The following is a 15,273-nucleotide window of genomic DNA, read 5'->3' on the forward strand; positions in this document are numbered from 1 at the left end:
AAAAAAGTATGTTAGTTTAAGAGATTATCTGATTGATATCTTTGAATATCGTTTGTAAATACCATTGTTTGGTTGAGCACAAAGTAATCAAATGTTTTTTAGGAATCTGATAAACTTTTGAATTTGTAATGAATTCGGTAACATCATAATCCTAGAGATTTGATGATTTCATCTGGTACAATGATAGCCTAGAATTATAGATCGCTTTTTGTCTTTGTTATGACAAATCAATTTGAACCTCTATTAATTAAAGTTATTGCTAAAATGGATATTAGTTAGTCATTAATTATCACTGAATGTCTCTTTTTGCGATTCTATATAATTATAAATGATATGTTGAAATGTTAGTATGTGAGATGGTAGATGGTATTAGATATATACTATTTTATTTAAATCTAACCTTTGTAAAAGAACAATATATACTGCTTAAAAAAAATATAATGTTAAATGTAACTAACAATTGATTGATGAAATTAACATAAAATCACAAGGCTATTAGCTACTATTATTATTGATTTATTTATTTTTGTCTCAAGTTTGATTGTAAGCTTACTGAATAGAATAAATCTGATAGTATAAATATATTTATCAATTTGATAATATAAATAAATAATATCTTAACGAATATTATTTGGTTCCAATACTATTTAAAACATTCTTCTGTTTGTGTCAAAGTATTTTTGCAAAAATATCAAAGTATTTAATTTTTTTCTTTATTATTTATCTGTAAAAATGATACAAGAGATGTATATATAAAATAATTTAATTTATTTTATTTTAAAATAGAATTTTAAAAATTTGATGAAACATTTCAAAAACATTTGAAAAATTTAAATTTAATTCATGTATTTGTCAAAATGGTAATGCAACTTTGGTTTTTTTTTTTGTTTTGGAAATCTATGTCATACACAATCAATTATATCTTTAAACAATATTATATAACTCATATCGAATATATTTTATAATATATCTATTTCTTCAATTAAACAATTCTCAAATAATAAATTACATATTAATTTAAAAATAATTTAATTTAAAATAGTTACTAAACCATCACAATTTTCGATAAAAATGTTAACAAAAAAAAATTAGGAATAGAATAGCTGATGAATGGTTAATTGAACAAGTAATATACATGTCATTCCTCTCTATATATTTATTTAAACAACATAGATAATAATGAAATTGTAGATTTGTTCATAGAATTCAAAACAGGATTATTAGAGAATGCACCTTCACCTTTGACCATCTCTTGTGAAACCATTTGATTCATTCCTTGTATTTGACCACCACTTAATACATTATTATTATTGTTTACTGTTGAAGATGGTTGACCCATACTAGTTAAGTTTGCTATAACAATAGAAATAATAATAAGTTAATTAATATTTAATTATCAAAGATGTTATTAAGAAATACTTACAAAATAATGCCATTTTATTATTATTATTATCTATTTTTTAAAAAAATAATTCAATGAGTATAGAAATAGAATAACAATACAGATATATCTAGAATTATTTAATTGATTATGAATCATGGCCAAATGTTCAATATTTATAGATCACACTCTATCAACACATTAACAATCACTATCATATAATAAAGTATTTAGTCAATCAATAATCAACAATCATTAACTTGGTTAAAGTGTCATCCTATCAGAACTCATTTCTTAAAAATGTTCAACAGTTCAATAGTTTAAAGAATCTACATATTATGATGACCAATTGTTAAATTAGTTAGTTATATTTGGTACCAAATATAATAATAAAGATTTAATCAACAAAATCGATATCAATATGTAGCTATATAGAGTAAAAGATTTTCTTTAATATCTTTGTAGATTATAAAAAGACAAGTTGTTGATTTGATTTTTATTTATTTATTTATTTATTTATTTATTTATTTATTTATTATTATGATAAAAGTTGTTGAAGGTGATCAATATCAATTCTATTTATCTCTAAAAATTATTGATATTGTTTGTTATAATCCTATTTCTATAGATCTATGGTTTGTAATTTAATAGTTTAAATTGAAATTATTAGTGATTGTTGATTGTAGAACACTTCAAATTTCTGTTTGGTTAATACATACTTTTAAAAGATTGACCAGTCAAGATTGGTGTACTTTGAAATACAATCTTCTTCTTAACGATGTCGATTTATTAAATTTGTGGATCTGATGATAGATGATCATATTTTAAATCGAATCAACAGAATAACATCTCTAATAATCCATCGATATTCTCCTTTTACCACTTATATTATTTAATCTAAAATTACTATCTATATTGGTTATATATCTAAAATATATGAAAATGAGTGCTGTTTAACGGTTAGTTAAGTTACTATCTTAAATATTGTAATTAATAAATCATACTGATATCTCTCAAAACCGAAGATAATGTGTTGAGCTACCAAAGTACAGAGTATGACTTTAAAGATTAACTTTATTGAAAAGTACGGCACCACTCTATTATATTGATATCATCCAAACACTATCAAAGAATAAAAAGAATAAAAAGTTAATAAACATTATTAAGGTTAATTCTTTAAAATATTTAAAACGAACCTGTCGATATTTTATATCATGATACTATGATTCCATTTTTCAATATCCATTTTTAAGTTATAGTTACATTTAATGATTAAATTTAAAGAGAGAGTAATTAAATAAATTAAATTGGCGATAATGATAGATAACCATCTTTTAAATTCAACAAACAAAAATTTATCACATTCTTTACATTTTAATACTGTGTACTAAAAAAATACAAAATTTAAAATTTTTTTCAATATTTGGTAATTTTTTTTGCAAACAAAAAACAAAAAAATGAAATGTTGGAACAATTCTTTCAATTCGTTGTCTGTGATTGGTTAATTTAAATGTTTAAAATAGTATCCAAAAAATTTTTATTATTATTAGATTTAATTTAAAGTGAATATCAGAACATTAATTTAATTAAAAATAATATTATTCACATAAATCATCTTATAAAAATAAACAATATAATACCAACTATTTGACAATATTAAAAAAAGCAATGGTTATTACTTGCCGTACAGCTTTTTTAATTTTCAAGTATTTGATTTAGTTACCCTATATCTTCTTTGTCTTATTTATTAGAACTATTATATATTATTGAAATAGCATATCATCTATTGAAAGACTAGCCTTCAATGTGATATATTTTTGATTTTTTATTGTATTATTTAATATAATAAAATCGAGGGATGATCAACATCATTTCGGTATATAATTGCGAACACTATTAAAAATGTTAGATATAATCCTATTTCTATAGATCTATTGTTTGTAATTTAATCGTTTAAATTGAGATTATTAGTTATTGTTCATTGGAATACACTTCAAATTTCTCTTTGGTTGACACATACTTTTACAGGTTTTGAGCTGTAGTTATCGAATAATTTTGAACTCAAACTGTTTGTTGATGTTGATGATTATTAAAACATTGCCATCTATCATCAAATACTCATCTTTTAGTCTAACCATTAAAAGTGATCTCTAAAATTACTTGAATATTCTCCTACTTTATATATATATTCTGACTAAAATTAAATCAATGATGGTTGCCTAAAAACATGAACCTATAATCAATAGATAAAATTTATAAAAAAATATATACGTAGAGATAAATTGTACGTTAGTTAAAGAGATTCCCATATTGGATTCTTTAAAATCGTTTGTAATTAATCATACCTTTGTTTGGCTGGGAACAAAGCAATCAATTGTTTGGAATATCTTTTGAATTTGTAATGAATTCGGTAACTTCACAATCCTAGAGATTTGATGATTTCATATGATTCACTGTTAGACTCGAGCTATAGTTCGCTGTTTGTCTTGGTTATGACTAATCAATTTGAACTTTTGTTGTCATTCCTTTAGTTGTTAAAAAAGGAGTTATAAGGTCATTGAGTATCTAATTTGTAAATATTTTATAATATATTTATAAGGTTGAGATGTTAGTATATGTTATATTTGATATCTATTATTCTATTTTTAATCTAACCTTTGTAAGAATAACTATATATATTTAACTGCTATAGAAATTTACTGATTTTAAGGATTTTCAAGCTAATTGATTGTTGAAACTAAGTTAGTTTAACCTAAAAATACTGTAGTTATTGCAACTATTATTATTAAATTCATTTTTTTGTTTCTACTATATTAATAATTGAATGGAATAATAATAAGATAGAATTTGAAGAGTAAATCTGATTCTAAAATCTATATCAATTAAATAAATATAACAAATTTTTTTGTTTTTAAATTTAATTTTTATTTAATTATTTTCACTAATATGATCCTGCAAATAAACAACAAAGCCAAACTATAAGTAGTAGATAAAGAATGACAATCTAACATTTGGAAATGATCATACAATTAAATAACAAAAAAAAACAATAATACTAAAATTTGTGAAGGTATTTAAAAATATCAAAAAAATTGTTGAAACACAAAGAATTTATTTAAATATTTAAATTTTTAATTTTTGCAAATATATTTTCAAATGTGTTTAATTAAAAATGTTTTAAAAACAAATTATTTCCATTTTTGACATTCTTTTGGAGTTTTATTCTGAACATTATTGAGCTAAATACTTTTAAACAAACCTAAATTATTTACAATTTATTCTACCGAGTAATAATATTTTATTACTTTGAAAATTCAATCAATTAGATAATTTTAAAATTTGTCCACGATTTTTATTTTTTTTTTTGCGTTCAAAACATACGTTTACTTAATGTTAAAAAGTCAAAAGTATTTAAAACTTTTTAAATAAATATTTTTGTTTTTTATTATCTTAGATGGATGTTGAAATATTGATATTTCTCATGTCAGTCACAATATTTACAAGAGATGATGCTTTGACTTGACTCATTGTCATCATTTGGGACTGATTGCTCCAGCTGATCGTACTACCAAATCCAGATGTCACATTACTTTGAACAACTACAAATGTGGTAGGTTGAATCATTTTTAATAAGTTTGCTATTGTAGTTATATATATAACAAAAATATCGGTTAATATATAAATCATTTTAATGAGTTCATAAAATTTATTAACTATTATTATTGAAACCTACCAATTAATGTCATTTATAGTTAGGAATGTTTTGAAATTAGATGTTTAACTATTATTAAAAATAATTCAACTTAGATCTTGGTTCATTATTTATACCTTTCTCTTCCCAGTATCTATGATGCACCAGTCATCCAATTCAATTTAGTTATATCGAGTTGTACGTGTCTCAGCCCGAACTGTCTGTTATTTAGTTTTTATCTGTGTTTGTCATTGAATGGGTATCCTTTCTTTCACATTATTTATTGAAATCACTAAATTTAGTTGTAAAAGAGAGAAAAGAGTAAGTATATGATAGAAATGACAAAAGTTTTTAATTTATTGTCATTGTAGATTGTTGTTGACAATAACAAAGAAAATAACAATATTTAATAAATTGAAAGTGAACCATCATTCTAAAGCAGTCGTTCATTCGCTAGCAGACATTACGATATAAATATTTATTCATTCATCTATCATTAGAATCGACTTGACTATCTATAATAGATTTTCAAATCATATCTTCAACAAACAACATTTATATTATTATTATTATATATTTATTTCAATCCAATAAAAATACCTATGTGGTTTATCAAATTAAACCATTTGGTATGAGTGTTATAAAATTTTAGTAGTTAGATTATTTGGGCAGTGTTTTTGTGTGTGTATGTATATGTGTGTGTAAGTGTATTAAAGACAATAGTGGTGGTAATAACTTTTAGTTATTTAAATGATCGTTATCTCTATATATACAATATGAATAGATAGGTTAGATGTATAGATTTTATTATGTTCACTCTAAGGTTTCGCTTGGAAATACTCTAAATGATACTATTTTTAAATGAGATAAATTTTAAAATTTAGTAACTATTATTGGACATTTTATTTATATAAATCAAAATAATAACATCATTAACATCATGTATGTAAAGAAAATAAATACTTTTGATCATAAAGTTAACTTTAAAATGACATTTTAGATAATATGATATTCGATATTGATGATCAACCAATTCCACTAATAGATAATAGTTGTCTATCAGTTTTTAATCAGATAAAATAAATATTGATAAACAATCATTGATCAAACTTTTATCCAAAAATGCACAACCAATTTAGCAACAAAAATTTTTAACATACCTCTTCATTTTTTTTTTATTTTTTTTATTTTTTAATCATAAATATTGTTAAATATTAGTTGAATGAAATACAGAACATATTTATTTGTAGGAACTGTATTGATGGGTTTGTTCTTTTCGAAAAAAAGAATATCAGGTGGTACTACTGAAGATGATTGTGCCGGTGTTTCACAGGAAATCATAGATAATTGTGTATTTTGCAATATAATAAAAGATAATACAAGAGTTATTCAATATCAAGTAGGTTGGTTTATTACAATATATATATATATATTAGAACAACAATGATTAATTTGATTCTGGTTCATTATATTATCAATCATTTCAAGGATGACGATGTAGTTGTATTTAGTGATAGAACACCGAAAGCATCGACACACCTTCTCGTAATACCGAGAAGACATATAAAGTCAGTGAAAACACTTAAACCAAGTGATTTACCAACTGGTATGTTGTTAACATCGTACGAGTGTTTATATTCAAATAATGTTTGTTTCGACTAATCAATAGAGTTATACATCTATAGTTTTGAAAATGAAAGACATTGCACAGACTATTGCTAACAGAGATTTCAGTGGGTCTGCATACCGACTTGGATTCCATATACCACCTTTCTATAGTATACCACATCTTCATTTACATCTACTTGTCGAACCGTTTACACCAACAAGAAAACGATTTAATTATACACCTCATCTGGGTGGTCTATGGTATAAATCAGTCGATACAATCATTGAATCATTATCAAAAGATCATATTGTATAGGTAGTTTGTTTTAATAGCTTTATCATATAAATAATAATATTAAATTTTGTAATATATTAAATAGTAATAATAATAACAATATAGATATTTATCTAAAAAAAATCAATTTTTTACAAGAAAATATAATGATCGATAATACAATGATACTAATTCTAAAAAAATTACGCGCGCTTTTTTGAATAACAAACTTGTATCTTTTTTTTTTTTTTTTTTTTGTAATTTGAATTTGTGTTAAGTGATTGCTTTTGCTTATTTATTTAGTTATAATATATCATCTATTTAAAAGATTTATAAATATCTTCATATATAATTAATTAGTATTTTTATTGTTTGAATAATAATAATAATAATAAATAAATAGTTAGTTAGTTGAATATTTAAAAATGGATTATGTTGATGGATCACCTAAACATGATGACGATGACGCCGTTTCATCGCCACCTAGTAGTGTTGGTGGTGAAGATATCGAAGAAGATGTAAATTATATGTATGAAGATGAAAATGTTATTGTGTCGTCCGAGGGTGAAGGAGATGACTTGGAGGACGAGGATCTAATAGAGGAGGACGAAGCAGATATACACAGCGAAGAGGACAACTATGAGAAAGAAGGTCTAGACGAACGAGACTACCAGGAGTTGCCTGCCGAAGAGAGAAGAAAAGTAGAAAAAGAAATAAGAAAGCGTGATCGTGTCGAAAGAAGTCAGAGAAACGAATCTGCAAGACGTGCTTTCAGATTGCCTGTTTCATTGGTTGCAGATGATCAAGATGAATATCTAGAGTTGGACAGTGATCAAGAGAAAGAATTAAAAGGTAAAGTAATCAAAATCAATCAGAATCATTAGTAAATATCAATAAACTAACATTTATATATTTCCTTATAAATACATCAAGTTAAAAGACAAAGATTGGCTGATAACAATAAGAGAGTAAAGAAATCAAAAGAAAAGGTTAAAGTAAAGACTATGATTGAGGATGAATACGACGACGATATAGCATTCAATTTTAATGAAAAGACAAATAGAATCGATGAAGCAGTAAAGAAAGAGGAAGGTGATGATGATGATGAAGAAGAAAGTGACGAAGAAGAAGAAGTATGTAAAACATGTAATATTAAATGTTTGGTAAAGAGTTTTAATTATTAATAATACTTTTTTTGTAACTTTCTTTATAGTATGTCAAAGGACAAGTTAAATTAGAGGATCCACAAGGTCCACTGAAAGAATATATTATATCAGAGGCACCGAGAAGAGAGATCATTCATAATCTAACGGATTTCATTGAGAACTACACCGACAAGAAGGACAACTTGGTATACAGACAGAGAATTCAACAGATGTGTGCATCCAACTTGGAGAGTCTACTAATCAACTATACACATTTGAAGGAACCGTTTGACCAATGGCTGATAAAAGCACCCACTGAAATGTTAGAGATATTCAATGAAGTCGTATTCAAAGTGGTTCTAAAGATGTTTCCAAACTATAGAAACATTGCCAAGTCTATTAACGTTAGAATCACTCATATTCCAACATTATATTCATTAAGAGAAATAAGGTAATGTTAATAACTAAATGATTGCTCCGATATGAATTCATACTAATTAGTAGTTTCAAAATTTAAAAAAGACAAGCGAAATTGGATCAATTGATAAAGGTTGGAGGTGTAATTACAAGAAGATCAAATGTATATCCACAATTAAAGTTTGTAAAATTCGACTGTGTAAAGTGTAAAGTAATCATTGGACCATTCTATCAGAATGGCAATCAGAATATTCAAATCGGTATATGTCCACAGTGCCAATCGAAAGGTCCATTCTCGATCAACTCTGATCTGACAGTGTACCGTGATTTCCAAAAGATTACACTCCAAGAAAGTCCGGGAACAGTACCTGCCGGTCGTCTTCCAAGAACCAAAGAAATCATTCTTTTAACAGATTTAATTGATTCTGTTAGACCTGGTGAAGAAATTGTATATACAAAACAAAATATTTAATAATAATAATACAAATCTAATCTAATCTTTTATATAATAGGAAGTAACAGGTATATTTAAACATAATTATGATTCAAAGTTGAATCATCAAAATGGATTTCCAGTGTTTGCAACTATTTTGGAGGCAAACTATATCAATAAGAAAGAAGATCTTTTGGCATCTTTTATCTTGTCGGAGGACGATGAGAGGGAGATTAGAAAGCTGTCAAAGGAACCCAATATTGGTAAGATGATTATACAGTCAATTGCACCGTCAATCTACGGACACGACGATATCAAGATGGCCATTGCCATGGCGCTGTTTGGTGGTGTACCAAAAGACATCGATAGGAAGCATAGAGTCAGAGGCGATATCAATGTTTTGTTGGTTGGTGATCCCGGTGTTGCAAAGAGTCAGTTTTTAAAGTACGTAGAGAAGACAGCGCATCGTGCAGTCTATACAACTGGTCAGGGTGCATCTGCTGTCGGTCTTACCGCTGCTGTTCGTATCGATCCGCTAACGGGCGAGTGGACTCTGGAGGGTGGTGCTTTGGTGCTGGCTGATCGCGGTGTTTGCATGATCGACGAGTTTGACAAGATGAACGACAAGGATCGTACATCGATTCACGAGGCAATGGAACAACAGAGTATTTCCATCTCAAAGGCCGGTATTGTCACTACCCTGACTGCTCGTTGCTCTGTGATTGCCGCTGCCAATCCAAAGAAGGGACGTTACGATCCAAGCTATTCTCTGCTGAATAACGTCGATCTGACAGAGCCAATCTTGTCTCGTTTCGATATTGCATGTGTTGTTCGTGATACTATCCATCCGATAAAGGATTCACAGCTGGCGCGATTCGTTATCCAATCACATCAACGCTCACATCCAAACAATACCAACGAAGCCAACAACTATTTGGTGAATGCAACTCAGCAATCGCCAATCTCACAGGAAATGCTAAGAAAATATATTATGTATGCCAAGCGCAAGTGTACTCCGAGAATCTCAGAGATCGATCGTGAGAAACTCTCACAGCTCTACGCCGAGATGCGTCGCGAGTCTGGCAATGGTGGATATCCAATGACCGTTCGTCATGTCGAATCGATGATTCGTATGTCAGAAGCACACGCCAAGATGCATCTGCGGGCCAGCGTAACCGATGAAGATGTCAATATGGCCATTCGTATCATGCTCGACAGTTTTATCAACGCACAGAAAACCAATCTGGCAGGTCGTCTACGTAGAAACTTTTCGAAATACATTACCTATCAACGTGATGTCAGTGCACTTCTTTTCTATATACTTCAATCATTGACCGAAGACTATTGTAGTGTATACATGTTGAGGCATGGTGGTGATCCTCCACAAACCATTGAAGTACCACTCGATGAATTTGAAACAAGAGTATGTTTTTATTTCTATTAAAATTATCTTTCAAAAAAAAAAAAAAAAAAAAAAACAAATAACAATAATATTAATAATACTAATAACAATTTAAAACAATCAATCATAGGCAAGAGATATGGGATTACATGAACTAGATAAGTTTTATGGTGCCAATGATTTTACGGAGAAACGATATAAAAAGACAAAAGATAGTATCATCTATATGAGAGTACCAAATGTCAATGGTGCATCAAAACAAAAGTAATTATAATAAATTATATATATATAATTTTTTTTTATTATTCTTTAGTTGGAATAATTGAAAAAAAAACTAAATTAATATCTTGTCTGCATGAAAAATCATTGTAAATTGATTGATTTTTGACAAAACATAATACTATTATCATAATAATCAGATTTAGATAATATCTTGATCCAAATTTCAATTTTTACAAATTTTGCTCTTTTTAAATCTTAAAATGTATGATGACATTTGAACATCAATCAATACCCACTATTAGTCACAAAATATTTGTTTTTTTTTTTTGTTTTTTTGAAACTTTTTTAATTTTTTTTAAATTTTTTTTCATTTTTTTTAAAGTGAAGTCATTAAATTTCGTTGTTTGAATTAAAGCAACTAACAACAAGTGCCAACCAACAACTATTAATAATAGTAATAAACAACAACAACAACAACAACAACATATTAACTTACGATAACATCCGAGACCGATATCGAAGCTTTACTACTATTATTAAATAAAACAAAAAGGTTAATGTTAGATCATCTTACTTCCTATTTGAATTTGAAGTTTGGCTCGAACTCGGCTCAGTTTTTATCTCCCACATTCATTATATATAGTAGTACCACTAATAGATAATAGTCACTAGAAGTAAAAATCAATCTTTTATATAATCAATAACAACCAATAATATAAATTCACAAAAAAAAAAAAAAAAAGTTATAATTAGTTTCTTAATCACATATCCTATTTAATAGTTTGAAATCAAAATGATTGTAAACCTACCGCCAAGGTGGCACTATGAAGGAAAGCATGGTGTTTGTTGTGATGGCAGTTGCGATGGTGGTCATGTAGACAACGATATGAAAGGGCCCAATGACTTTAGCAACTGGGTGGTAAAGGAATATATTATGACTGGTGAATATCCTGGTAACACAAGTGACGAACAACACTTTAAAATATTACAATCTCTGGTTGACAGTGGTATGTTTCTATCAAATTAATTAACATTTAAATAATCATTTATTAATAATATGAATGTTTGTAGGTTTAACATTATTTGTATGTCTGCAGTTGGAATCTGAATTAAAACATTTCAGACCGTATCAAGAGGATCTAAAGCAGATTGCAGCCAAAAAGAATATCGAATTGGAATTTTTACATTTTCCGATTGAAGATGGTGGAGTCGCAGAGAACCTCGATGAGCTATCGGATTTCATTGATTTATTGATAGAAAAGTTAAAGAGTCATCGTATCTACCTGCATTGCTGGGCTGGTCGTGGACGTACCGGTATCATAGCTGCTTGCCTCCTTGGAAGATTGTATCAAGTTTCCGGCTTGGAGGCATGTCGAAGAATACAAGCGTGCTACGAACAGCGTGTCGTCGGTTTTGGTGAGTCCCCAGAGTATCATCCTCAAAAGATGCAAGTTATAAAGTATTTAAAGAATTTACAGAGTAAAGAAACAAACAGTTAATTACTTATTGATCGATTTATTTGTATGAAATAAAAATAATAATAATAAAAAATAACAAAACAAAAGAAATTTAATTATTTACAAAAAAAGGTTTTTATTTTATTAATTGCTTTTTCTTAAAGATAATATTTTATCGGTTGAATATTCTTGCTGGATCATTATGAAGATTCTCTTGTGTCTCTTGCATTAGACCCTTTTTCTTTATACACAATATAGAAATGGATAAGTTAAGAAAAGAGAAAAAAAAAAGAAAAAACAAATTTACAATTTCTTTTTAAATAAGAATATGATATTAGATATTACTTTATGAATTAATTAATGTTTGAAACCAAAACTTACTCTATTATAGTTTGAAGTTGAGCTAGATTGAGTTTCTTGGAGACTGAAACTTGGGGGTGCTAAAGTGGCGTTTTGTACAGAGATAATGGGTGGGGAATCACTGTAATCTCCTAGGAAGTCCTCATGTATCCAAGGTTTCATTGTTGGCTTCTCCATATGTCTAAAAAAGTTGTCCATTTTGAATATTTTTAAATTCTTTTATTTCTAAAGATGATATTTATTTGTTTAAAGAGAATGAAAAATTGATTTAAAACAAAAAAAATGTTCCGACGATTTTATAGAGACAATTGTGTTTTTTTGATATAGGATTGAATTCTCTATACAATTTAAATTCAAATTAATACTTAATTAAGATTAATTAATTTTTAATAAATGTTATATGGTTTATGGTGTTCTTTTTAACTTGAAATTTAAATGGTTGGATTTGGAAAAATAAAAAAAAATACAATTATTGGATAAAAAAGTTTTTGTTTAATTTTTTTTTGTTTGTTCTCATTGCAGTAACTAGATTATCAATAATGAACCCCATTCTCTTTGAAAAAAATGGAATGTGAGAAGTTATTTATCTTTTGCATACCTATATGGATAAAAAAAAATTCGAAAAATTTCCATTTATATAATCTCATTGATATGTTTTTTTTTTTAACCATTTAAATTAACTTTTAAACCTTTTGAACAGTATTTTTGTAAAAAGCACTTCAATAATCATATGATTTTATTAAATTCACCACCACCACCACCACTTTAATATAGTACTATCCCTCTTTCATTTTTAAATGGATATCTTGGACATTGGGATGGAGATGAAAAATTATCATTTTTAAGAGCAAATAAAATTAAAAAAAACCCAACAAATACAAAATGGTTAATTATACCTAAATATGATGAAAGATATAAATGATATAACATTTGATTTTTATTTGACCCCAGGTTTTAACAAAAATTAATTAAAATTTAAATAAGAAATATTTATGTACATATATTTGAATAAGTTTATTTGAATAAAATAAAATAATTTTGTTTAAAAAAAAAAGAGGAAAAATTATTATTATTTGTAGTTTTTGTTTTGTCTAAAAAAAAAGATTATTTATAAAGGAATTCTTCTTTTACAATAAGTCCTTGATCATTCCACTCTTGGAAAGCCCATTGATTCTTCTTAACATTTTCTCCTGCATAAGTAAAGTCTAAATACATTTCATAGGCTGTCAAGTTTCCATCGACAATGACTTTTTTGACTATTATTTTTTTGTTGTAAAAATAAAAGTTAGATACAACGAAATATTTGATTGTTGAAGCGAAACAAATAAAAGTAACTTACCAGTAGCTTCATGAACAACGGCATTCTCAGTGAAGGCAACCTCTGATGCTCTATTTTCTTCTCTACCATGACGATTGGTTGCATCTCCATTCTCATACATTACAATATCATTTGCATAATACTTGTCGAATACCTCCAAAATTCTCTTTTCACCAACTGCTTTCATTATATCCTCCAATTTCTCTCTAATTGTTAAAGTACTTGAGGTCGATGTTGTAGTTGTTGTAGTAGTCGTAGTAGTTGGAGCTGGTTCTTGTGGAGCTGGTGGATTTGATTCCACTGGGTGACTTGGTTCGGAAGCAGGTGGAGGTTGTTGTTGTTGTTGTGGTGGAGGAGCATGTTGCTCTGGTTGTGGTGGTTGTTGTTGTGGAGGATGTTGTCCACCATTTGGTTGCGGTTGATTAGATGCATCAGTTTTCTTATGTCTAGAAAACAATTTCTTAAAGAAACCCATTATTATTCTTTTTTTTTTTTACAAGTTTATGAAAATAAATTATATTGGAAATAAACAAAATAAACTATTTGTTGAAATAAATAAAAATTTGTAAAAAAATAATATAATGTAAAAATTTAATAATATTAAAAACAGTAGTAGTAGTGTTTGTAAATAAATTTAATTAATTAAGTAGGAAAACTATATGTTGTTTTTAATCCAATAATATGTTTAATATTGATGTATTTATATAGTAATAGGATGAAAACATAACAATTTGTTTATGTTGTTGTGGAAGAAGAAGAAGAAGGAATATGAACACACGGTTGAACATGAACATTAACAGTAACAAAATCATTACTATTAATTTGTTTTTGTTTTTTTATTTTGGTTTTTATCACATTGATTTAACCCCACTACACAATATTTTTACCCTCTTTTAAATTAAACCGAGTTCACCTATTTTTTCATTGGAAGTCATGGTTTGTTTTATTTTTATTTTCAAAAATTTCTCTTTTAATTAAATTTACTTTTATTGATAGCGCTCACCCCTTGACACCCCTATTTAAACATTCTCACCTTAAATTTGTCTGTTGAACACAAAGACAAGATGGAACTAATATTCGCGCCGTAATTTAAATATTACTATTTCATATATTTAAAGTTACAACTTACTCTAGATTGTAAAATAAGAACTACTATGATATTATTAATTCATAATTATTAATATTTTATTGATAAGTCTATTAATAAAAAATATTATTTTAAAAAATATCTGGATGTCTTTTTTTTTAGGGATATTTTTTTTTTTTTGAGACTTTAAAGTCAAAGAATAATGTATTTACAGATATTTTTTTATACAAGTTTAAACTGTTTAGGACTCAAGATGTAACAGTTTATTCAATGAAACTTTAATGTTGAATAAACATTGTTGACTTTGATCTTTATTTTCCACTATAATTAATAAAGATATTTGTTAAAATTATAAAATTTTAAAATCACTTTTGAAAATTAGGGAATCGATATTTTTTAATTAAAACTTTTACCTTTTTTAAACCGCTAAATTTTATCATAAACACAAAGTAAAACAAATCAATAACAGTTCCACACA

At 27.0% G+C, this 15,273-nt stretch overlaps 7 protein-coding genes across 7 annotated transcripts; 3 read left to right on the forward strand and 4 right to left on the reverse strand.

The window, feature by feature from the left end:
- Positions 1–1,156: 1,156 nt before the first annotated feature.
- PPL_12490 (uncharacterized protein) lies at positions 1,157–2,627 on the reverse strand (the record flags this gene model as incomplete). Its single annotated transcript, XM_020583221.1, has 3 exons — positions 1,157–1,353; positions 1,424–1,453; positions 2,603–2,627. The coding sequence occupies 3 exons, from the start codon at positions 2,625–2,627 to the stop codon at positions 1,157–1,159; spliced, it is 252 nt and encodes an 83-aa protein (XP_020429408.1).
- Positions 2,628–6,294: 3,667 nt separating this feature from the next.
- PPL_12491 (uncharacterized protein) lies at positions 6,295–6,996 on the forward strand (the record flags this gene model as incomplete). The annotated part of the gene is made up of 3 exons (XM_020583222.1): positions 6,295–6,471; positions 6,561–6,678; positions 6,758–6,996. The coding sequence occupies 3 exons, from the start codon at positions 6,295–6,297 to the stop codon at positions 6,994–6,996; spliced, it is 534 nt and encodes a 177-aa protein (XP_020429409.1).
- A 383-nt stretch (positions 6,997–7,379) lies between these two features.
- mcm2 (MCM family protein) lies at positions 7,380–10,677 on the forward strand (the record flags this gene model as incomplete). The annotated part of the gene is made up of 7 exons (XM_020583223.1): positions 7,380–7,806; positions 7,888–8,087; positions 8,168–8,550; positions 8,622–8,964; positions 9,029–10,372; positions 10,482–10,615; positions 10,665–10,677. The coding sequence occupies 7 exons, from the start codon at positions 7,380–7,382 to the stop codon at positions 10,675–10,677; spliced, it is 2,844 nt and encodes a 947-aa protein (XP_020429410.1).
- Positions 10,678–10,796: 119 nt separating this feature from the next.
- On the reverse strand, positions 10,797–11,203 carry PPL_12493 (uncharacterized protein; the record flags this gene model as incomplete). Its single annotated transcript, XM_020583224.1, has 3 exons — positions 10,797–10,868; positions 11,070–11,103; positions 11,148–11,203. 3 exons carry the CDS (start codon positions 11,201–11,203, stop codon positions 10,797–10,799), a joined length of 162 nt encoding a protein of 53 aa, XP_020429411.1.
- A 163-nt stretch (positions 11,204–11,366) lies between these two features.
- On the forward strand, positions 11,367–12,072 carry PPL_12494 (protein-tyrosine phosphatase family protein; the record flags this gene model as incomplete). Its single annotated transcript, XM_020583225.1, has 2 exons — positions 11,367–11,580; positions 11,645–12,072. 2 exons carry the CDS (start codon positions 11,367–11,369, stop codon positions 12,070–12,072), a joined length of 642 nt encoding a protein of 213 aa, XP_020429412.1.
- Positions 12,073–12,202: 130 nt separating this feature from the next.
- PPL_12495 (uncharacterized protein) lies at positions 12,203–12,588 on the reverse strand (the record flags this gene model as incomplete). Its single annotated transcript, XM_020583226.1, has 2 exons — positions 12,203–12,271; positions 12,412–12,588. The coding sequence occupies 2 exons, from the start codon at positions 12,586–12,588 to the stop codon at positions 12,203–12,205; spliced, it is 246 nt and encodes an 81-aa protein (XP_020429413.1).
- Positions 12,589–13,494: 906 nt separating this feature from the next.
- Positions 13,495–14,183, reverse strand: PPL_12496 (uncharacterized protein; the record flags this gene model as incomplete). The annotated part of the gene is made up of 2 exons (XM_020583227.1): positions 13,495–13,646; positions 13,730–14,183. 2 exons carry the CDS (start codon positions 14,181–14,183, stop codon positions 13,495–13,497), a joined length of 606 nt encoding a protein of 201 aa, XP_020429414.1.
- Positions 14,184–15,273: the final 1,090 nt, after the last annotated feature.

The sequence above is a fragment of the Heterostelium album genome (assembly GCF_000004825.1).
Source record: "Heterostelium album PN500 unplaced genomic scaffold PPL_scaffold10, whole genome shotgun sequence".
Lineage (NCBI taxonomy): Eukaryota > Evosea > Eumycetozoa > Acytosteliales > Acytosteliaceae > Heterostelium > Heterostelium album.